The sequence below is a fragment of the Elgaria multicarinata genome, chromosome 8, assembly GCF_023053635.1.
Source record: "Elgaria multicarinata webbii isolate HBS135686 ecotype San Diego chromosome 8, rElgMul1.1.pri, whole genome shotgun sequence".
Taxonomy (NCBI): Eukaryota; Metazoa; Chordata; class Lepidosauria; order Squamata; family Anguidae; genus Elgaria; species Elgaria multicarinata.
In genome coordinates this window covers 86,074,213-86,098,174 of record NC_086178.1, presented here as the reverse complement: position 1 = coordinate 86,098,174, position 23,962 = coordinate 86,074,213, and the positions used below count along the sequence as shown (strand labels likewise).

Genomic DNA, 23,962 nt, shown 5'->3' with positions numbered 1-23,962 from the left:
AGCTCATTATAGGTCACTGGAGTATTTTCTTTGTTGATATTCCCCACTCTCTCTTTTTTTAACTATCAGTTAAAGCTCAGGAATATTCATTGGAGATTTTGAAGATTGACTTTCAGCTGGGTTGTACAATCCATACTATTTCCATCTTTTTTTGTTTAGGCATAGTTTCTTTTAATGGAAAAAGTGGAAAAAAGAGGAAAAAGACAAATTGACCTATATGACAAACATTTACACTAGGTCTCATGTTTCAGGGTTGGGACAGGGTTACTTTTAAAAACTTTAAAAGTTCTAGGAGGGTGTTTAATTATAGAGCCTCATTTAATATACTAAAGTTGGCAAATGGTGAAAAAACCTCAGCTCTATTGAGTCAGCAGCAGAAGGGCTACAGATAAAGAATCTATCCTTAATCTTCAAAAATCTTCCTCCTTTGCAGCAATCATATACGATCATTAGAAAGGCACCTGTGAACTTTAGCTTTGGTCTAGGAGTGCAGTCTCTCTTCCTCTGAAACAAATTGACGTAACTAAACTGGACTGGATTCTTTTTATTGTGGGCCTGTGCTCCTTGGAGATAAAGATGATGCATCAGACCTCCCTCGACTGCACTGTCATGTCAAAATGCAGTCTTGTACTGCTTCTGAAGGTTTTCCCCACTTCAGAAATGTTTGCCGACAGAATGTTGTGGATGGAACACAGCAACTTTGACATCTGCACAGAGAATGTTGTGTTAGTGTTTTCCCTATCACCTCATCTCTGTATTCTTTCTGGTTTTATATATACATATATTTACATAATTTATATTCTATCCCTTCAACATAAATTTGTTTTCCCAGGACAGCTAACAAAATAGTAACAATAATGGTTAACATACTGAGGAATTTCCCCGTCTTATTCACTATTTTGCACTCTTGCACAATCCAAGGCATGTACTGGATGTGTCTCTAGCGTCTGCTGTATAGGAAATAACCTTGAAAATGCAAAAGAATTCTTAATTAAAAGCAGGTACAAATGAGTTCAATGAATACACAATTGCAGTATTCTTACAAGAAACTTCTGGAGGTAGAGAGGATGTAGGAGAACAATGGAAACTAAACCACACTGAGGCATCTCTAGGGACAGCCAAGTTGCCTTACAAAAACCAAATGTATGTGGGCCTAAAAACATTTCTAAAATGCAGTGATAAAGACTCCTCCATCCCTTTATGTCTGTGTCACAGCAATTTAACAATCTGCTCGGAGTCACAGAAATAGTTGGATCTATTCTCTATGAGAGCTTTATCACACCAGTGTTATACTATGCAATCACTGCAAATTGCATGCAAAGGACTCAGAAGATTTCCACCTTATAATCTGCTTTGATTATGAAGTACTCCCATGCATCCTGCCTTAATTGTGCAATAAAGCAAAAAGATTCACCTATTTAGCCCCTACTTTTTGAGTGTATATTCCGAGCCGCCGCTGGGGCGCAGGAGCAGGATTTTAAAGAAATACTTACATCTGAGTAAGCTTTAAAGATAAAGACACCAAAATTGGCACAGTAATAGATATTAGGGAGAGCTTTAAGCATACCAAATTTGAATTGAATTGGGTCATCCATTGATTTTTTACATTTCCCCCCTTAAACTCACTTCCTGGTATGCAAAGGATCGCTGTTGCCCGGTAGCAAAAACAAAAACAACTGCGAAAGCTTAGTGCTACAGGGATAATCAGAGGGAAGCAGGTACGTGGGATGAAGCTCTGAATCTATTATTGTAGGCATTATGCATCTTTGTGCCACTCTCAAGAGCCTAAGTTCATGGGCTTCTTCGGAAAAATATTCCCATAACTCTACTTTTAAATCCAATAAAGCTAGCCTAAGAGAGAACTCACGCTATTGTCTAAGCCACCCTTCCCTAACCTGGTGCCCTTCAGACATTTTGGACTTCAATTCCCAGTAACCGTAACCAAAATGATCAGGAATGCTGGGAGTTGTCATCCAGATGTTTTGGACTACATCAGGTTAGGGAAGGGTTGTGTAAGCAATTTCTTATTACCTGTGGTGTTTTGCTTGCACTATGGACTGAGAGGGGACACTAGTGCAGTGTTCACCATCTCCATCCTGGAGCTAACCAGTAGTTTCAATAGGACTGGAGCTACTTTTAACAACTACTTGTGCCATGTTCATAATAATATTAATAGTATTTTCGTTGTGACATTTAACCTTTCCTTCCGCAACCACAATTCCAGTAAGAGATAGGAAGACAGCAAGTAGACTTAGGAAAAAAGCTCCAATTGGCACACACCCCCCACAACCTCTCAGGCCTGAGTTTGGTGGTATTTAAAACAAACAAACAGATTACTAAGTACAGCTTAGTTTGGCCCTGACATTTTACTAATTTTGTTCAGTTAGCCATGTCACCTTTGTAGAAACGTACAACTCCCATGTTCTGATGGAGCTTGTATTTAGAAGTGACAGGGCTATTAACCCCAAATGGAGGTGATTTAACAACAGGATAGCTGTGGGAAAGCAGCAACCATCGTTATAGTATAAAATTACAGTTCATCTTTTTTTTTTTTTTTGAGAAAGGAGAAAAATCACAGTATCATTACATTATAAAGTGAGGTGTAATAAAAAGAAATAGAATTTGAAGCGAAAGATAGTGCATGCTTTCTGTCGTTTTCTGTGAGCTTTTAGAGGCACCTGCACCAAACCACTTTTTTAAATTCAGGAAATTTTTTTTAAAAATTGGGTGGTTTTGTGAGGGATGGCATAACAACATTAAACAAGTGAAGTCCAAGAGCACACACATTCCTACATTTTAAAGAGAAATGTGTAACAATTTACTTGAGGCAGGAAAATTGCCAGAGAACCAGTCAAGCCATCAGAGCATCAAGGCATGAGACAACCACTTAAGACAGGCACACTGCAGAGAAGCTAATGAACTCTTTCCATCTGTCCTCACAAAAGGAAATGGCACAGGACCATCAACTGAATATATATATATATATATATATATATATATATATATATATATATATATATATATATACATACATACATACATACACACACACACACACACACACACACACACACACAGAGAGAGAGAGAGAGAGAGACCTGGGGGAGGGGGACATTGCAACTGATGCACAGCACAGCAAGGGATCAAGCTGCTGTAAAAGACACAAGAGCAGGCCAAGCTAGTGCGTTTTTAATAGTCAATTGGCAACCTTACTCCTACATACTTTGTAATGTACAATCTGATAGAAGAATAATGGAATCAAACTCGGTTTTGATTATTTTTAATTGATTTTTCTAGACCTCATGAATGGAGAACAGCTTTACCAGACTGGGAAAGCACATGAGCGTTGCTTCGTTCTGCCTTTCTTCCACTGCCATTTGGTTTTGGAGGTTTTCAACCACTGTCCTCTTTAACGCCAAGCCCTTGTCTTTTGGACACGCAGCTTAAGGATGGGTGGGGCTCACTGGCCCTGAGAATTTTGAGAAGGGTTTTTTAAATATGTGTGTGTATGTGCGCGCGCGCGGGGGGCTAATTTAACTGTGGTTTCCTCTTCCGAGGCAATAGGTGGCGCAGCAGCCCCAGCGGCAGCTGCATCCGTTCCCTGCCATTCTTGCCGCTGAATGCGACGCTTCAACGGGAGCTAGGGAGTGGGGGAGGATGGGTGGCGGCGGCTGCTCATGACTTGGGTTGTGTTGCAGCCACCTGGGGGCCAGCGCGTTTCGAAGCTACATCTTCCACTTCCCTGGGATAGGACCTACCTTTGCCTCTCTCCCCCCCCCGCCTCTCCCAATTTCTCCTTAGCTGCAGCCAATCGCTGGCCAGGACGGCTTTGCTGTCAGTCCTGGAGCACCGAATGACATCAGCAGTCAGGCACACAAAGCCCCGGACGACAGCCCTTCCCTTTCAAGTTTACAGGTGTCTACGGTGGAGAGAGAAAGAACGCGGCTTCTATTCTTTTTAAGATCCAACACCGCACAGGATGCCAGGGGCTGTGCAGCTTCCGTGCAATGCAACCACACTGCAGACATCCAACGCCCACTTATGCACTTTATCGCCCTTCCTCCTAAACAGTAAGCGCCAAGGCGGAAAGGGCTTTGCAGCCATCTATTTTGCCCACCCCCTCACAATCGTTAGTTTCTAATAATTTGCCTTCTACTAAGACCGCAAAAATCGGGACAACCCCCCGCCCCGCAGACCCAAATCGTTATTAAGGTTATCAACTTAATTTTTTTTAAAAAGCTCTGCAGACGTTATCATGTGATATCGCTCATCTCTGTGCCGTTACAAAGTCGCACCTGCAGATTTCTGGAGATGAAGCTGCTGCAAAAAGCACAGGATCAGGCCAGGCCTTGTAACTCGGTCAGTTGGCAACCATATTTGCAAATGGCTCCAACTGCAAGGCCCAGAGTTTCATTAGCAAGATGGTAGTAGCCAGTTCCTGTACCTTTCATAAGCCGCCGCCGCCGCCGCCGCCCCCCCCCCCCCTCGCAGGTACAGAGCCTGGCCACTAAAAACTTCCCCTCGCTGCAGGAGGGTGGTGGTTAGGGAGACCGGGAAGCGGGAAGTTCTCCAATCCACCCGCCCCGCCAAGCGCTCGTCACGTGACTCCTTAGGGAATTAGCCCGTCATTGCGATGAGGCAATCGCCTATTGTATCCTTCCGCCACTCAGAACGTGCGCGCGCATTCACCCCCTCTTTCCCCTTTGATAGCCAGTCTTGGATTGTCTCTTCCATGCCAGAAGAATCAGCCGCTTCTTGTTCAGGGCTTTAACGAAGAAGGGTGGGGGCCGCTGCCAAAGCACGCAGCGCGTCGGCTGGAGCTGTGGCTGAGGAGGCGGTGATGTGGCGGTGGAGGACTCGTTTTTTCGTAAGCGGCGGCGGCGGAGGGAGCTAGCGAGGAGTGGTGTCAGAGCCCTGACTTTTCCTCCCCCCCTCCTCTCTCCCTCTTTCGGTGCTGTTCCCTCGTTCTCCCCTCCCCCCTTCCCTTCCCTCGTTCTCCCCTCGCTCGCTCTCGGAAGCTGCAGCCATGATGGCAGTTTGAAGCTGAGGCGGTTGGCGCTGGGGCTCGGAGCCACAGCCCAACGGGCAACGAAGGAACGAACTGACGCTGAGGGGGGCTGGCCGGCCGGCCGGCCGTGAGAAGGGGAGGGAGGGAGGGAGGGAGCGCGCGGTGAGCTGGGTTGACTGAGGGAGTAACGAACGACGGAGAACGAGAAAGGGAGAGAGAAAGAAATGACACGGGGCAGCTTTCAGCCCCGCGCGCCCCTCAGGACCTGAGAGTCTCTCTCTCTCCTCCCCCCCCCCACTTGCGTGCGAGGCGCTTTCTCCTCAGGCCCAGACGCCTCTTTTTCTTCCCCCTTTTCCTTTCCCGGAGAGGATCGAGCGCGAGAGGCGAAACGCCGAGGCGAAACTTTCAAGTCGGCCGCCTTTCGCCGAACCGAAGCCGACCAACCTGCCCGCCCGCCCGCCCGGCCCCCGCTTCGCGAGGGGTGCGGAGCGCGGCGGGGGGGGAGGCCCCGCCGCGGCCGCGGAGCTGCTGTCACCGTTTCTACTGGAGCGCCGCCGCTCGAGCGAGAGAGACCGCCTCGAAGGCGGCGGCGGCGGCGGCGGCGGCGGTTCCTCTTTCTCCTCGCCCGACAGCGGCAGCGCTGAGGAAACCCGGGGCTCGATTTCTTCCCAGCCGCCGCCGCCGCCGCCGCCGCCGCGCTCAAAGTTGTCCCTGCAGGAGCAGAAGGGAGCCACGCCAGTGGCGGGAGCTGCAGCAGCAGAAGGACCTTCCTTGCCACCGCCTTCTGACCAGGCCCCTTCTGCCGCTGCGGGGCCTTCGCCGGAATTGCCGCCGCAGCGATCAGCAGCAGGCCCTGCACACGGTGCTGTTCTCCCAGCGCCAGAAGAAGGAGCAGCATCGCGCTCCAGCAGCCGTCTTGTGAGTAGTCGCCGCCGTCGCCCTCCTCATCGGCGGCGCGGAGAGGAACAGCCTTCGCCCAGGCTTAGAGCCATCTGCGCCCTGCAGCCGCCGCCGTGCCTGTCCGCGCTGTTCCTGAGCGGCTCCCGGCTCCCAGACATGACCGCCATCATCAAAGAGATCGTCAGCAGGAACAAAAGGCGATACCAGGAGGATGGCTTCGATTTAGACCTGACCTGTATCCCAAATCTTGTGCAGGCCTGATTGGGCCGGGGATGTCTCTTTCTTTTTCCTTCTCTCTCTCTCTCTCTCTCTCTCTCTTTTTTTTAGGTTGGCTGGGGGAGGTGAATCCTTATGTCTTAGCTTCTTTCCCCCCTTCATCTGGTGAGAGGGAGACCTGGGTGTCCGTGTCCCTTTTCTTTCTCCCCCCTTCCACCCCCCTCGTTAGGTACCATGTTCTGATTGAAAAAAACTGTTGTGATTTCTCACTTCTCCCTCCCCTCCGATTTGCAGAAACGAGAATCTGGCAGGCTCAGGCCTAGGCCTGGCACTGAAAGGTAGAGATGAAATTCAAGTGGAAATCAGTAGTGCACGTACAGCTGTTGCATCAGAATTCTGCAAGCGATTATCTAGTATATTTCTTTCAGTAGCTCTTTGTATTAAATGGTTTGGTGATGTTTACGATGGCAATTGTGTGTATTAAGATTTTATCAGTTATATTGAAAAAGATCTGGGTACTTCACAATGCCTTTGTCTTCTGGAAAATGTTCCTTATTGTAATATAGTAAATGCACACTTGAGGTCAACTTACATAGTGCTCACTTCCTGGCTGTAGATAATGGGGATTTGGCCATAGGTACTTAATAGGTTTTGTGTTTTATGTTACTTAGTTTAAAACAAAATACAGCTCAGTTATTAATTGCTTACAAATTATAATGCCATCTAGATCATTGAGTGTTTTATATGCAGCAAATGATGACTGCAAAGAGTAACATTAATGTTCATTTGAAATTAAACTACTGTATGATAGTCTTTGAAAGGCATTTTATGTGGGGGTTTATGCCCTACCAAATTAAGTGCATAATAACCTTCAAATAAGATTTTTTTAAAAATACTTTATTTCAGTAAGTTTTTCCTGTTAAGAAAGTAAGTGGAATTCTAAGTAGATAATGTGGTTTAAATACAAAGCTTATGCCATCAAAGATATAGGAATTAATAACCCATAGTTGTAAATTTTGAGTTTGACAGTATGTTTTGGTGATTACAGAAGAATTTAGTTTAGCTCTCAGTTATATAGATTCACTGCAGGGTGTGTGGCCAATATAGGTTTTTTGTGTCAGCTGATAGCAGCATCATTTTACATATATAGTAGGGATGACAAGATTACTCACTATATCAGTGTAATATTTGATTAAGACTGATAATTCAAACCACAGCAACCAGATTTGGGAAGTTAACAACTTGTGTCCAGTAATTTGTGTTGAACTGAAAGTGGGTTGCCTTTTCAGTATAGCAGTGCTAAGTAAGTTAGGTTAAAATACTAATGAAATATGTGATTCTAGGTTGTAGTTTTAAAATACTGGGATTATGTATGTCACTGGTTGGACCCTCAAGTATTGAGAACTGCATGCCAAACAACTTATCCCTTTTGTGTATCTTCTGCCATCTTTTGAAGGTTAGCTACTCCAGTTGTGTGTGTGTGTGGGGGGGTCTATTTGCATTTTGTTACAGGAGCATAGCATTTTAGAAACAATAACTTATTAAACAAAAATATAATTTAATTTGAACTATTAGATTACTATAGATACAGTGCAATTTGTATGCATGTTTTTGCAGAAGTTGATCTGTGTTCAGTGGTCTTAGTTTCAGATGTATGCATAGATTTGCACTGTTAAGATCAGTATGAGGAATTCACTATGAATAAACGTGATAAAATGAACTATTTCTGTGATAACAATGATCTGAAATATATGAATGATAGAGGTGCTCTTATATGGTAAGATTTTTGTTATTTGAGCAAGAAAATTCACAATACCTTACTATTATCCGGTTTAGAATTTTAAAAATCAATACTAGTCTTTTAAAAATGATAACTGCTTTGTCCCTACTTTGTGTAAAAGTTCATTCCTATTCTAATTATGTATTGCAAGTCAGCTGTTTTAATTTGCAGTTTAAGACTGTGTGTGAAGCTATTGCATAGTTAATTGAAAGGTTAAATATGTGCTTTTGAAACAGTAAAGCCATAACCACTGTATTTATTTGGCAGACTCCAACGAGGTATTTACATTCTCTTATGCCCCGCCAATTCTGTTGTGCAAGCATCCCCCACCACTTGTGCAACATTGATTTAGCACTTCCGGAGGGACCCGAAACAAGTGGAAACACTCATTTCTGGAAGGAGTCAGGTCAGTGAAGCTCACATAAGGAGCTCTGCTGACCTGTATCCTTTCGGAAATGCTAGCTTGGGGGCTTCAGGAAGCGCTAAATTTCCCTTTGCTTAAGCAGTGGCTTCCCACTTGCGCAACAGAATCTGGGATACCTGCTGGTGGTGGAAGGGAATCAACAAAGTACCCCATTAGATTTGGTCCTGTGATTTATATACCACCCAACTAACAAATGTCCTCATAGTGGTTTACGATCACAAAATACAAAATGAATTTTAAAATATAATATAATCTATATTGAAAAACTGTCCAACCATTTTTAAACGGTGAAATCTCTTCATATTAGAAGTCTAACATGTGGTTGTGTCTCTTAGGCTGTAGTTAGTAAAGAGTGAGGCTACCGTTCTGTGTACATTTTCCTGATAGTGAATTCCATAGAACACAGTGTGACTTATTTCCAAGTAAACTTGCATGGGATTGCACCGCATATTCTATTGAGTTTATGTCCGAATAAACATACCTAGCAAAAATAATCAAAAATAATTTTGACTAGCAAAAATAATCCAAATGGTTTGTGCATCAGTAATCCTATGGATTTAAAATTTTGGATTAAATCATAAGCAGACCTAACCTACTTAATTGGCAGTGGGTGCAAACAAATATTATACAATAAATTCTTTATGTATTTTTATGTATTGTTCCTTGTACAAACTTATTTTAGAATTACTCTTCTAAAATTAGTTACCTGTGGATTCTAGCTATGGGTATTTTCTCAAATGTAGCCTGGGAATGGTTCCCTTTTTCCATTTGGTGAACATTGTACTTTCTACTTAATTTCATGGGACCATGAAACAAGAAATGATACAATGTGTGTGTTAATATATGCAAGACAAGTGGATACAATCAAGGGAACTTAGTTAAAGCCAATTGCAGTCATACGTGCTAGGGAGTGAGTTATTAAACCCAGTGAGATTTGCTTATGAGTAAACGTGCTTAGAGTTGCATTGTAAATCCTGTTCCATTGCTTCCAGTAAATTTAATAACTAATTTAGACTTTATATAAATTCAGTTGCCCCAACTTAACAAAAACTGACTTAAAAGTAATACTAGGAAGTCTTGATTTCCTAGATATAAACTTATATATTACCGTAAGTTCTTCTGTAGTCCTGCATATAGGACTACATCTAACATTCTACAAGCTCATCCCCCCATGGTGCCTTTTCCTCTAGCAGAACGACACCATTGAATACAATCCAAACTTCTTTTTGGAGAGGAAGTGACGTTGTTAGGCTATCAAAGTAATATCTGTTGCACAGTTCAAATACCAGATTAAGAAATCAACTCTAAAAAATCAAGCCTAATTTTAAGTAGAATTTTTAATCTGAGAACTTTTTCTAATGCAAGTGTTATTTTGGATGAAAAGTATTTCGATCATAATGTGTGAATGACAGTGCAAGTGTATATTTGCTCCAAATACAAGTACCGGAAAGAGATTTTCTTGTGCTGTTTTAGTAATTCAAATGTTAAATAGATATTGACTGTGTGAGATCATACAGATTGGTGGTAGATTAAGTATCTGATTCATGGTATAGTTCAGTTCCTTTAAGTTTTAGTCAGTTCTCCCAAGTGCTTAGATAGTATCCCTTTCAGTTAATTACTTGGTTTCTGTATTTGAAAGTTGCAGTTAGTGCAGATTTGTAAAGTTATGCAAACTAAACATGAAGTTAAAAATTAACAAGCATTGCTTATGTATGCAGTTAAGTCATAGCTCTTGGTCTTCTTTTGGTCAGTTGCAGCTGAAATACAAGCAGTAGCTAGTTGGTCTGTATTTCAGTAAAAAGGATCCTTTGGAATTGTGAGTAACCTGTAAATTAAGAGTGTAAAAAAATTGAGATTGGAGTCTTCCTTAATATAATTATGTATTTGTAATTGTGTATTTTATAACTGTAGAAAGCTGACTTATGTGGAATCACCTAACCTAGTATTGTCTACTCTGACTAGCAGTGCCTCTCTCAGGCTTCAAGCAGAAGTCTTTGTCAACTCTGCTATTGCAGATCCTTTGTAACTGGAAATACAAGGAATTGAACTTGGGACTGTATGGGTCCAAAGCATGTGCTATATCTTGATGCTTGTAAATTTATTATTACAAGCTTATTTTTTACTGAGTTTTTGTATCTGTTCTCATGTAGGTGGGGGAAGGTTAGTATGCACTTCCGTACATGCTAACAGAAGTACATACTAAAATAGGCAGGATTAATTAGAGGCTTCAATTAAGTGTAGGATTTATACTCTGAAATTGCATTTTGAGTGCAATATTTTTTTAATTGCAGTTAATTCCTGTATTGCTGTATCTAGTCAACCTTTCCCAATCTGAGGCACCCATATATTGTTGGACTATAGCTCCCATTATTCCTGATTAGTGCCCATGCTGGCAGTTGCAGTTCAGCAACATCTGGGAACCCCTCTAGATCTTAATGTAAGTACATGTTATTCATAGGTCAAATTGGTACTCATAAGCGCCTGTCAGTGAACTTGCTTGAAAAATCCCCATTTCCTACCTACCTTGGTATGTATATAGGGGATAAACTGAAAATGAACATTTGGCACCTAAAATTCATTTGCGTTTGATACCAGTTGTGTTTGATATAAAACAATAGGTCAATAGAAATGATATGTAAAACTAAAAATAATATTAAAAAAATCAATAATGTGAATTTCAAATATTATGTGAAAGTGTCTTGAGAATAGTGTCTTAAAAGATCTTGATAGGATTCTGCATAGTACCTAACGCGCAGAAAACAGAAGGTTGCACCATGCCAGAAGTATAATTGTTCACACAATTAAGTGTTTCAAAGATGGATAATTGGTGTTTTATTTGTAGAAATTTCAGATTATTAACCATACATACTGTCTGCTGTGTTGAGTCACAAATCAACAGTTTGTCTGCAGTGTGGTGAGCTTCATACATCTCCCACTACATAATAGGTTGGATTTCTTTCACTCAGTGGAGTTCTTGCATTAGAGGAAGAGGGCAGAGTGGTAGTGTTCTCTGATTTCCCCTGCAACCCCAGTGTTACCTCCCACAGTTTTCCAGATGTTTAGAACAGTGGGAGGTGGCACTGAGGACTGCAGGGTGAGGGGGGATCTGAGGAAAGCACTATCCACCCTCTCCTCTGGCAGAAAATCTTCACTGGTTCCGATTCCTTCCAGCACCAGAAGGAGCTCTTTTCTTTGTGCAGGAGCAAATCTGGATCCAGCCAGCCAACCCAATAGTTTATAGGAGGATTTATATTGGGTTAATAGCCAATGGTGTGTCTCACCTGTGAAATGGTGAGACACACCATTGGCAAAATTGATTCCTCCTCCACTCTGTTGCCTAATGCACCCCCTTTAAACGGCTTCTTCTCCCCTCCTTTTTTCTGCTATGTTTTGAGGACTCTTTATTCCATTAAACTTCAGCCTAGAAGGCAGATTCTGCTTAGCTTTCTGAGTTAATTTTCTGTCTCTGAATCATGGGTGAGTGCTGGCATGGAGTCAGCCAATTGCATCCTACTGGAATAGGCAAAATCAAAATGGTAGTACTGCTATTCCGCAACAAACTGAATATTGGAACTTTTGGGCCATATTTGGTCTGCTATTCAACAGGATTGGATGTTTTGTTTTTAATATGCAGCCTAGTTGAAATGGTAGTTGCTGTTTCAGGAAGTCCATAAAATATTACTATTAAAAAGATAGTTTCAGTTGCATTCATTACACTTTTAAACATTAAAATAAGGCCAGTGATAAGTAGCAGAGGTTGCACTCAAAAGTGTTGGTATTGTGGTTTTATGCTAAATCAACTGAAAAGCAAAATCTGTTTGTTTTTTAATGTAACTGGATATGGAAATGACCTGCATTTTGTGGTGAAGGAATATTAAGGCATTTGTAATTTGGGCAGTCTAAATAGGTATTTTTGTATGTATACTTAACTATACTGGTGGGTCTTGAAAGCCCTTTATATCAGCCAGTCTTGTCATTATGGTTGCCAATTGCCTAGCTTCCATAATATTCTAACACTTTACTTATTTTTATTACATTTTTATTCCTCCCTCAAAAGAATTTTAGGATGGCATACATCTTATACAACTTAAAATAGCACCATGTTATGGTGCTATGTTAAGAGAAAGGCTCTTGTCCACTGTCACCCCCTGGGCTTCATGGATACGATTTGAAGCCAGGTCTTCTCCCACTAGCTACAATCACAATGGCTTTTGTGAGTGTAGTATCTCTGTTCTGAGAGACAAGATAAATAGTATCTGTGACAGAAATGGAAAACAGGCAACTGAGATTAGAAGGAAACAGTATTCTTGCTTCCTCCCGCATATACTCCCACATATTGTATGGTGGGCATTTTGGTAATATAAGATACACAACTGGGACCTGCAACAAAATGTTGCAATGTGGAGTGTTGCTGTTCAGAGCATGCCAGCCGTTCTCTGTTCCAAGATAATCCATTTCATTTGCCCACTATTTTTCTGTCTCCCTGCCCCCACAAGCAACCAGCCAGTCTTTTATGGCCACTGACCATTCTTAGTCTTTATTGCCCCCCCCCCCTTTTAGAGTTTTATACTTCTACAACTCTTGCCGTTTTGGCTAGATAAGAATCACACTTGTAGAATTGAGCTTTCTGTTATATGATGTTGGTTCCTTGGATCAGCTTTCAAGCGGTACGTTTCTCCTCAGAAAGAATGCAGCACTTTCATGAAGTTTGTATAATTTCTCTTGTCAAAGAAGTCAGAAAGAATCCTGTTGTAAAGCTGGTATTTGAGTTTTCCATAAGGCTGTTGAATGGGTTTCCAATGGGCTTCATGCTTGGCAACACTGGTCAGTGCAAAACAAGATCAATTCTTCTGAAACTTGGCAGCTTGGTCCCTGCTAACATGATTCCTGCAGAGGGATACCATGTATCAGTGCACAAAGCTAACAAATGCATGGTGTCCCTGCAATGTACAGCTCCTTTGCTCTCATTTTCACTGTATTTTGTTAGTAAATATAAGGCTGTGGATTTTTAAAAAAATGCTTCTAAAAGCTATATTAGTTATCTTTGGTTCAGACAAAAGTACTCAGAGTGCAACCCCTTGAAACATATTGGTGTGTAAAAGCTGTTATTCCTCCTGCCCAGCATCTATGCCCATTGGATCCTTTGGAACTTTAGGTGTGAAAACTGGATAACCAGTTCCGCATAGCACTGGAATTGTATGCTTCTGTCATAGAAAAACTGTGAGGACTGTCATCTTGGTAAGTTGTTGGGTAGACCCAGCCTTTGCATTACATAGTTCTTCTGTGAAACACTACATACTTGTTTAAGTAGATCATTAGTCCCTGAAAAGGTGAGCTACTTTAGAGTAAACGTTAATGTAAGGGACAATGTTAAATAAAAGGTCATTGAAAAGGACATTGTTATAGCTAGAGATTATATATAGAACATCTTGAGGGCATTCCATGTTTTGAGTTTGAAAAATATGTCATCATACATACCTTTAAAATATTAGTGTTCAAATGCATCTTTTAACGCAGAAAGGTATCTTTGCAGTACTGTATACTTTTAATGGAAAGTAATGCTCGCTCTGAAAATAATTGTGGAAAATGAATAATGAAGACCATTCTCAGGTTTGGCTTAAGGTATGTATTTTTTCCTGGCGTATAGTTTTTTGTGTATCTAAAGGAAGTTGTCATCGGTAAATTTATAATGTTGCTTTGGTAAATGTTGTAGTGGTACAGTTCAGTAGCTTTAAGAAGGCTGTGGAAAATGCAGATAAATGCCAGCTTTGCAATAACATTTTCTGGTTTCTTTTCTGGTTTTAAAAGTCCCTTTTTGCCCCATTTCATGAAAATGATGAGTCCTTTGTGCTTCCTGTAATACAGTAGTTAGCAAATTTGAAACCCTTAAGTACTAGGCTACTAGGAGGAGGGCTTTCTCCGCTGCGGCACCCTGGCTGTGGAATGAGCTCCCCAGAGAGGTCCACCTGGCGCCTACACTGTACTCCTTTAGTCGCCAGCTGAAGACCTTTTTATTCTCTCAGTATTTTAACACTTAATTTTAACTTAAATTGAAATTTTACTGTTCTAATTCTGTATTTTAATCTTATATCAATTTCTGCTGCGTGGTTTTATCCTGGTTGTGCTTTTTATACTGTATTTTGTATTTGTGTTTTTATACTGTTGGTTGTTTTATTATGGTTTTAATTTTTGTGAACCACCCAGAGAACTTCCACTATTGGGCGGTATAAAAATGTAATAAATAAATAAATAAAATAAATAAGTAGTTAAACGGGTAGTATTAAAACATCTTTATGGGTGAGATTTTATGCATATAATGTATATGTAGCACTATATAGCTGTGAGTGTTTTCAAGATCTAAATTATGCGCAGTCTGATTATTATTTTTTTACAGTTTTTAGAGGTAGGGAGTCTATGAACATGCACTAATATTCTGAAAATTTGACCTGTAAGAACTTAGGCTAAAATATACGTGTGCACACATCTATATGGGTGTAAGTCTCAACTCAGTGTGTCTTACTTCCAAGTAAACTTATATAGGATAGTACTGTTAGGCTGCAATCCTAGACCTACTTAGCTGGAAGCCAGTGTAGTGGCTAAAGAGTTGGACTGGGAGGCCGGAGATCCGGGTTCTAGTTCTCAATCGGCCCTGGAAACCCACTGGGTGACTTTAGGCCAGGCACATACTCTCAGCCTAACCTACCTCACAGGGTTATTGTTAGGATAAAAAGGAGAGGAGGATTATTATGTTGGGTTCCTTAAGAGGAAAAACGGTGGGATATAAATAGAAGAAGAAGAAGAAGAAGACCTCATTGAACTTAGTTTATTCATTTATAAACAGTAGTTATGTATAACTTAATGTAATATCTCAAAGCAGTTTACAATGAGTGGATTACAGTTGGGAAGGAAATTAGTTTTGTTCTTTGCCTTTCTGTGAAATAGGTGTTTTTGTAGTAAATTTTGTGACTTGCCACACACCCATAGAAGCCATGTTGTGACTTGCCACATCCCACATGGCAGCTATTTTTTGACTGTGCTGATGGAATTTTCTCAGAATTCCAGATCCTGAAGCAACCTGGCAGATTCCTTTCAATATTTTTCATAAAAACCTTCAAGAAAAATCTATAACCTCTGTAAGCAATGCCCTCATAGCGACCAGGTTTTTCTAAACAACCAAATTATGGAATATTCTGTTGTGAAATGGTTTCTAGATATAACTATCCTTTGATCAATATTATACAAATTCAGTTCAATATTGAATAGTCATGATAACTAGATTAAATTTCTGTGCATACCAATAGCTGGAGATTTAAAAGCAGGAAAGGGCTATTAGTGTACAACCAGGGCATGAAGGTTTCTGGAAACATCTGCCAGACCAGTGTTAGAAATGAAGAGGCTAGGCTAGATGGGCCTTTGTTTAATCCAGCAGGGATGCTCTTACTATGTTGCAAATCCTTTCAATGTTCTTGAGTTCTGATGCCCATAACTGAACATAAATTTGATCTTCAGCATTTCTGAACAGAGGGTGGTTTGATTATTATTTTGAATCTTTAAAATAGTATTGTTCATAATGAAGTCTATATTGGCATTCGGCCCTTTTTTGCCACTACATAATTTAACATACTCACTTTTTCCACTATAATGCCTAAATTTTCCTTACATGTGCAGCTGTTTAGCCAATTACCTTTTCTCCTTTCTTTCTTATCCTGTCCATTGTGTGTGTACGTGTGCACACACCCCTTCATCTTTCCTTTTCTTTGTATCATTGTTTTACATCTAATCCTGTCTAATACCATATTTTAGCATATTCTCTAAAGATTTTGAATCCTTTTAGTTTGAATCGCTCATGAATTTCATTAGTATTTTGTCAACTTCTTTAGCTGAGTCATTGATAAAGGTATTGAAAGGAACCCCACAGTGAACTGCTGGATACCTCTTTCCAGATGATATTGATCTATTTTGCTAGACTGTTTGTCCAGTTTTTCAACCAATTTTTTCTTTTGCCATGTTTTTTCCTTGTTTTCTCAAGATCATCGTGGACACATGGGCCAGAAGACCTGGCAAAGTCAAGGCTTATCATTAGAAGTATTCCTTCCCAATGCAGTCATATTACTAAAAAAAAAATAGTAGAGGCTGGTATAAGTTATTATAAATAATGCTGACTGTTAGCAATTCATTTTCTTATAGGTTATCCTCTTTGAAAGCATAGGAGCCAAGCTGTAATTTCCTTCTGCTTCCCTTTTCTCCAAAAGATTAATGCTGCATTTTTGATCTTCAGTCTTTTGGGACCAAGCCAGTTTTCCATGAGTTCATTGCTATGGTTCTAAGATCTACTAATTCCCATAGAATCCTTGGGTGAATGTCATCAGGCCCCTCAGAGTTGAATATACTTTCATTGTCTAAACTTTCTTTGACTTGTTCCTTAGTTAACATGATCTATCACATTTTGCCTTTCTTATTTTGTTGTTAAATATCCAACAAATGTTTCTTCTTCTATAAATAACTTTGTGTACATTGTTAAATAACCTTATGCTTCCTTTATGCCAGGAGTGGGAAACATGGGATACCCACCCACCCCCTGGTGTGGTTTTCAAGCTAAATTTGTCATTTTGAAGGCTCTGCTGTAGGTTGGTGCCAAATGTTAGCACCAAACAGCTGCAGCTCCTGCTTCAGCAGGAGTGCAGCCCAGGGATGGTATGTGGTCCCCAGCGCCCGTGAAGTTGCCTACTCTGTATTGCTATTCACTGTTCCTAGGTAATTTTTTCTTCTGGTCATTTCCATTCTGCCAGGAAGGAAGCGACAAAGGGAAAACTTGGACATCCCATGCTTTTATAGTTTATTTATTTATTTATTACATTTTTATACCCCCCAATAGCCGAAGCTCTCTTCATAATGAAGGTTGTATATAAATATTTCTTACAGCTAAAATTTTGTGGCAAAAGTAGATGAAAATAGGCTATTTTTTATCAAACTGTGAGATCTAAGGAGGCATAGTTTGGTGTTAGAGAGGGCAGAAGTTCTTCAAATACTTGTTTTATTTTATTTTGAGGCGGAAAAGCTGTTCCATACCTTTCCCAAGCCAGAAGTCCAGTGCTGACACTAGCATGCTGATAATATATCCTACATTATGTTTTCTCAGAATTAAGTCCCATTGAGTTTATTTACTTCCAAGTAACTGTTCATAGGGATGTAGTGTAAAATTGTATCTCCTGTAGGTGCTGTGCTGTGCAGCTTTAACACAATAACAAGGTTCTGATATCCCCTACTTGGGACACATCCAGCAAGAGCATAGTTGTATTTTGCTGTTAAAGGCAGAGATATGCAACATGCACTCCTCTAAATGCCAGGCATGTTTGTAAGTAAAGATATATAGTGGCTGAGGCCACTTTCAAAAAGTTCTTCGCAGGGTTGTGAAGTGCTGGAAAAAAAACATAGGACATGTGACTATGGGTGTGCACATACGACTTCTTCCTGGAGATTAATAGTTGCATATTTAAACTGGTCAGTCAGAACTTGTTGTTCCTGAAAGATGAGTTTACATTGTCTGATGTCATGCTTCCCTCCTTCTGGTCTGTTCATTGCTATCCCACACCAGCTTTGCTCTAAAATTTTAGGAAAGGAGGAGGCTAAACAAGGTAGTCATATAGCATGATTGAGCTCACTGCCAATAACTGACACTTCATAATGATGTTACCACTCCTCTAAAGCTTCTTCCACTCCACAAAAGAGAGCTTGTAACATCTTTGTATTATAGATGTCCTGACACAGCATGCCTAAAATAATGTTAAGGTATTCACTTGAGTATAAAGTGAATATCAACTTAATCTTATCTTTTTTAGGAGTGTTGAGAGTCATTATTTCATCTATGTGATCCTTTTAAATTGATAAAAGCTTATTCATAAATAACAGATGAGTTTGTACCTAGAAATTATATAAATTACAACGTGTTGAGTATTTGGTTGTTTATCATATAGACTTCTGCTTATTGCAAATGTAACTTTCTCATAGGAAAAGTACAACCTAGGGAGACACTGATTTGGAAACTACTCTATTTATTAACAAACCTTGATTAAATTGCTTTCTTGCGGTGCATTACAGAAAAGTAGTAATTGCTGGAAACCGCTTGCATCTTAGCTTTCTTACCCTGCTTTTATGTTAAACTATTGTGTAACTGATTAAGTGATGCTCCTTTTGTTAATAAAAGTATTGTAAAGCAGCTAATTAGGTTTTCAAGGGGCAACTACTGTAGATGTGATAGCAGCAAGAGCTAACCTTGGCCATTGCAGATGCCCTATAAAGTCTCTGTGTGGATGCATGCGCAAGAAAAGGAGACAGAAACTCAGCATGGGTGGGAGTGTTTGTATCTTTCTATCCATATAGATAGTCTGTAAGATTTCAGTTCCACGTGTCCCACTTCTGTGTGGGGCTTCTCCCTGCTTCATAGGGAATCAGTGATGACCTGATTTGTGAATTATGGAAATAATGTCTAACTTGGTCCTTAGTCTTCACAAACATTTTGAGCAGCTTTGCAAATACTTATACAGAGAGTATTGTGTGCTGCTGCTCTTTTATCCCTCACCCTCCTGCCTACTATTCTACTTCCACCATAAACATGGTGGCATCTTGTTGCTAAGGCATTTACCAGGATCTTGAAGCTAGATTGACAGGTGCCATGACATTCATTGCAACACATTGCTATGATGGCTTGACTTTTAAGTCATTCTGACTTGTGGCCAGGAGAGAGCGAGAGCAGAATATGGGGTAGAATTGACATATCAGACACTGCTATATCTTCCCTAGCTAGAAGAACTACTATATGATATAAGTTGCTATGTAGCAGGGAGCAATGACTACTCACCACAGGCAAATAGCAACTCATATGGCTTATAAAATCTTTCAACTACTGTAGCAGAGAATATGTTCATTATAAAAAAAACCCACCAAACAAATAAACATATTATAGATTTAATCTTGTTAAAGGCTTGGGAAAGATATAAAATTCTTTACTTAGCACTGAAAAGACTACAGTGTTGGCACCAGTTGAGGGTCACATTCCAGCATTCCATAGTTGTGGTGCCACTACCCAAAAAGCCCTTTTCCACAGTATCCGACCACCATATCTCACTTGGCAGGGCACCTGGACAAGGATTTCTAAGTATAATCCCATGGTCTGAGTATATACATATGAGAAGAGGCAATCCTTCAAGTAACCTGGTCCTAGGGCATTGACTCATCTAGCTATATGCTGACTCACTAAGACAAATTAATTTTACTTTTAAGGAAAGTTGTGTCAGTCTTTCTCTTGGAACCCAATTAATTTTGGGGATTTTTGTATGTACTAAAGAAGAGCATTTTTTTTGTAATACAATTTCACAAAGTCTTTACCTATTAAGATTGTGATCATATACCTTCCTCTACAGGAAAACTCTGAAAAGATGGCGCAGTATTACTGATAATGTAAAAAATGCAATGTTATTTTAGCAGTGAAGTCATATTTGTTTAAAATTAGATGGCAAATGTCCTTATCATGGAAGGGAGAGTTTGGTGTTGGGGAGGGGTTGTTGTAATGTTAGATCTAATAGTACTAATTATAATAACAGCCAAAGTGTGGATGGTATTCTCACATGCAGCTGTAGCCAAGGTCAGTAACTACAGCAAGGTCAGCAAGGGGCCACTTTCAGAAAAGAGCCGCGGGCTTAAACACCAGTAAATCATGTTGCTGCTCATCCTATTCCATCCTTATGTCTCTGAAATTTTAGATGTACAGTTGCAGTACTGGTCTCCTTTATGGTGCAGTGGCATTGGTAAGGGAGGCAGACTTTGCAAAACTAATCCACACTGCAGATTTACCAACGGGATAATGTGAATGGGAACAGACTTCCCCATTCAGTGTCTGAGGTTACTGTTGCACGCTTCTTTAATGGCACAACTTTTTTAGGGCTTTGCCTGTCTCTGGTAAGAGATAGTGTCTGAGTGGGTTAATACTATTTTACGTATATTTTCAGAAGGTAAATTTCTTGCCTTCAAAAAGTTAGTCTGTTTTAACATGTGCTTATAATGTTTTTGTATTCTATTAAATCAGGGGTGCAGAATCTTTTTCAGCCTGAGGACCAAATTGGCTCCTGACAAACATACTCTTGGGAGCAGGGTGTATGCCACACATTTGTGCACACCAGATTTTCTCCACACACGCTACATTTGGCTCCTGTGTTGTGAGATGAGATGGAGACTTCCCTCCTCATAATGTGGTACAGAATCCAAGTGATCCAGATGTGGGGCAAAAGCATAATGTTTCTCCATGTCCAGGACTTACTATTTCTGTGTTGTGTGGTGAGGAAAGAATTCCTCTCATCAGCTTGCAGCACAGGGGGTTGGACTCGATGGCCTTACAGGCCCCTTCCAACTCTACAATTCTAAGATTCTAATGCAGTAACTCCCTGTTGCTCTTGCCCTTCCCAAGGGGTGGGCAGGCATGGCACAGTGCGGGAGGTTCCCCATTGCTCTATTACTTTTCCAGTCTGGACAGTTTAATTGGATGATAGGCCATTTTTAGGAAACCAAGCTTAATTGTTATACTTGATCATTTATATAGAATTCTAGAACTTCTTGTCTGTGTAAAAGTGGCTGAGCAATTTTTAACTCCAGTTTGTATAGCTGGTACTTGAAATATTTCACATAGTATATATTCTTTTACAATGTTATGCTCTAAATATTTCCCTTAACTTGAACATGCAGATATTTATCCAAATATAATTGCAATGGGTTTTCCTGCAGAACGACTTGAAGGAGTATACAGAAACAATATTGATGACGTTGTAAGGTAAGTGTGTGTGTGTGTCCATCTTGTTAAGTAACTTAATATTTGTGCGGTTCGTCAGTCTGTTTAGCCTTTCGGTTCAGTGATGATTGCAATTGGTAAATTACAGATTGGAAGAGCACAATGTTAGAGAGAGAGAAATGGGGTTCTGTTCTGCAAAAGCACTCTGTAGCAGGACAGTAGTGAGCCCTGAATTTCATCTGGGAGTAAATGTGCAAGTACAAGCTTTTTTTTAGATACAAAAGGGAAAGAGTTCATGTTTAGTGTGTTCCCTTTCACAAGGTTCTCCATTTCTTATAGCCTATTTTACACAAATGGTTAGTAAACTATCCATTCCAACATAGTAGTGGTGTCCCCGCCCCCATCTCTGAAATATGGTTTTCTAGTTTTAAGACCACTAACAATGGCATTGCTTTTTCTATATGATAATATTTTAGCAATATTATAATTAATCTAGCAAATAGTAGTACTGTGTTGATATTTCAGTATATGTATGCATGCAGTTCACCATCAACCCTATTTCAGTGCAGCAAGTATCCTAGTGTCTCTGAATTCATGATGATAGTAATAACCACAATGCAAGGTGGAAATTAGGTGATGGGTTTGATTGCTTCCTAGAACATTTACCTTCCTAGTTTTAATAGTCTTCATCATCATATAACACTTTGGGTATTAAGTGTACCCCCCATTCTTTCTATCACATTTATTTATTTATTTATTACATTTTTTATTACATTTTTATACCGCCCAATAGCTGAAGCTCTCTTGGTTGACAAAAATTAAAACCATGAAGAGCATAAAAACAACCAACAAATTTAAAACACACATACAAAATACAATATAAAAAGCACAACCAGAATAAAACCACACAGCAAAAATTAATATACGTTAAAATATGAGATTAAAACAGCAAAGTTTAAATTTAAGTTAAATTAGGTGTTAAAATACTGAGAAAATAAAAAGGTCTTCAGCTGGCGACAGAAAGAAAACAATGTAGGTGCCAAGCGAACCTCTCTGGGGAGCTTGTTCCACAACCAGGGTGCCACAGCAGAGAAAGCCCTCCTAGTAGCCACCTGCCTCACTTCCTTCTGCAGGGGCTCCTCCCAGCCCAAGGTAACAGCTAACACTCAATACACAAATATATCAAAAAAGAAAGGGGGGAGAGAGGATGGGGACACAGAAATGGTTTTAATATTAATATCCCCTCCCACCCATTAAAAACAAACATACCACTTGATCCCACAGATGACTCTTAGGCTGACTTCAGCTTTATAAAAGTAACTGTAGATGTAGCTAGTTAATCTACAAATCAAAGTATTACAACTAATGGTCCTATAAAGAGTGCTAAGTGTGAGCCTGGTGATCTAGAAGTATCTTATTTCAGGGCTGAAAGTTGTTCAAAATACTAATATAGCAGCACACATTCCTGAATTGCTTATTTAAACTCTCTTGAATCTTCAGATCTTAATCTGGAAAACCGAAATCTTCTCCAGACATTAGGTATCATTAACATTTCAAAAATTTGAACAAAGTTCTATTCAATTTAGAAATGTGGCTCTCTAGATCAGACTTTATTTATTTATTTATTTATTTATTACATTTCTATACCGCCCAATAGCCGAAGCTCTCTGGGCAGTTCACAAAAATTAAAATCATAGTAAAACAGACTTATAAATGGCTTTTTAAAATCTTGGCAACCTTGCCCTCTGATCCTGGTTTTTCTTCCTAGCTATTGTAGTATTCATCTTTGGGATAGAATGAGTGCCACAGAGCTATTAAAACTGTCATCCCTTTAAGGATCTGCGAGAAGCAGCTGTGATAGGGCTGCTGGGCTTCTTTCAGCCTAGGTCAAAAAATGTGCTGCAGGTACCAGGAAGAGAGAGATAAGATAATAGCTTTTCTTCTTGGGGCAACTGCTTCGTGTCCCAAGCAAGGTTCTAATTAACCCTTTGTAGATGAAGTGGACTCTGAATCTTAGCTTGATGAATGCTCAACTTCCCTTAAAGGCTATATAACACTCAGCACGCGTTGACCATAGATATGTTGTTAAATAGATCATCTGATAACTTGACTTAAAATCTTGGTCTCTGACTTTAGAATTTTAGCAGATTGTATTTGGTTTAAAGTTGGAAACATTTCTATACCGCTCGATACTCGAAGCTCTCTCGGTGGTTCACAACAATTAAAACCATAGAAATAAAATAAAATATGAAATGTAAAACCTGCAAACTACCTTGTAAAGTACAAACTAGGGCTGTGCACAGCCACTGAATTCACCTATACCTCAAATAGTTCTGAGTCCAAGAGTACCCCCAAACTACAAAGTGTAACCCCCTCCAGAACAGGTTGAACATCACTTGGCAGTGCAGAAGAACTGCTCTGTCTTGTCTGGATTGACATTCAGTTTATTGGCCCTGATCCAGTCCATTACTGTGCCCAGGCACTGACTCACCTGGATTTGATGAAAAGGAGAGATACAAGCATCTTGATGGAATCTTATGTCAGCATTTTGATGGCATTTCAGCCCACACCTCCAGATAAATTACCCCAGCGGTTTCATGTAGATGTTGAACAGCATGGGGGATAGAATAGAGCTCTGTGGAACCCTATAGTATAACTGCCAAGACACAGAGCAATAATCTCACAACACCGCCTTCTGGAATCAGCCATCCAAATAGGAGCAGCAGCACAGTGCCTTCAACTCCCAGCCCAAGCGACCTATCCAAAAGGGGATACCATGGTTGATGGTATCAAACGTCTCCAAGAGAATCAACAGAGTTGCATTCCCCTCTCCCAGCAAAGGTTATCCCACAGGAT

The 23,962-nt window shown here is 40.2% G+C and overlaps 1 protein-coding gene across 1 annotated transcript in view; it reads left to right on the top strand.

Annotated features, from left to right (window-relative positions):
• Window positions 1–5,595: 5,595 nt before the first annotated feature.
• PTEN (phosphatase and tensin homolog) overlaps window positions 5,596–23,962 on the top strand; it is a 56,922-nt gene continuing 38,555 nt past the window's right edge. Inside the window, exons 1-2 of the mRNA XM_063132926.1 lie at window positions 5,596–6,143; window positions 21,064–21,148. Of these exons, the coding sequence (XP_062988996.1) occupies window positions 6,065–6,143; window positions 21,064–21,148 (164 nt within the window). The 5' untranslated portion in view covers window positions 5,596–6,064. The remainder of the gene's footprint in view (window positions 6,144–21,063; window positions 21,149–23,962) is intronic.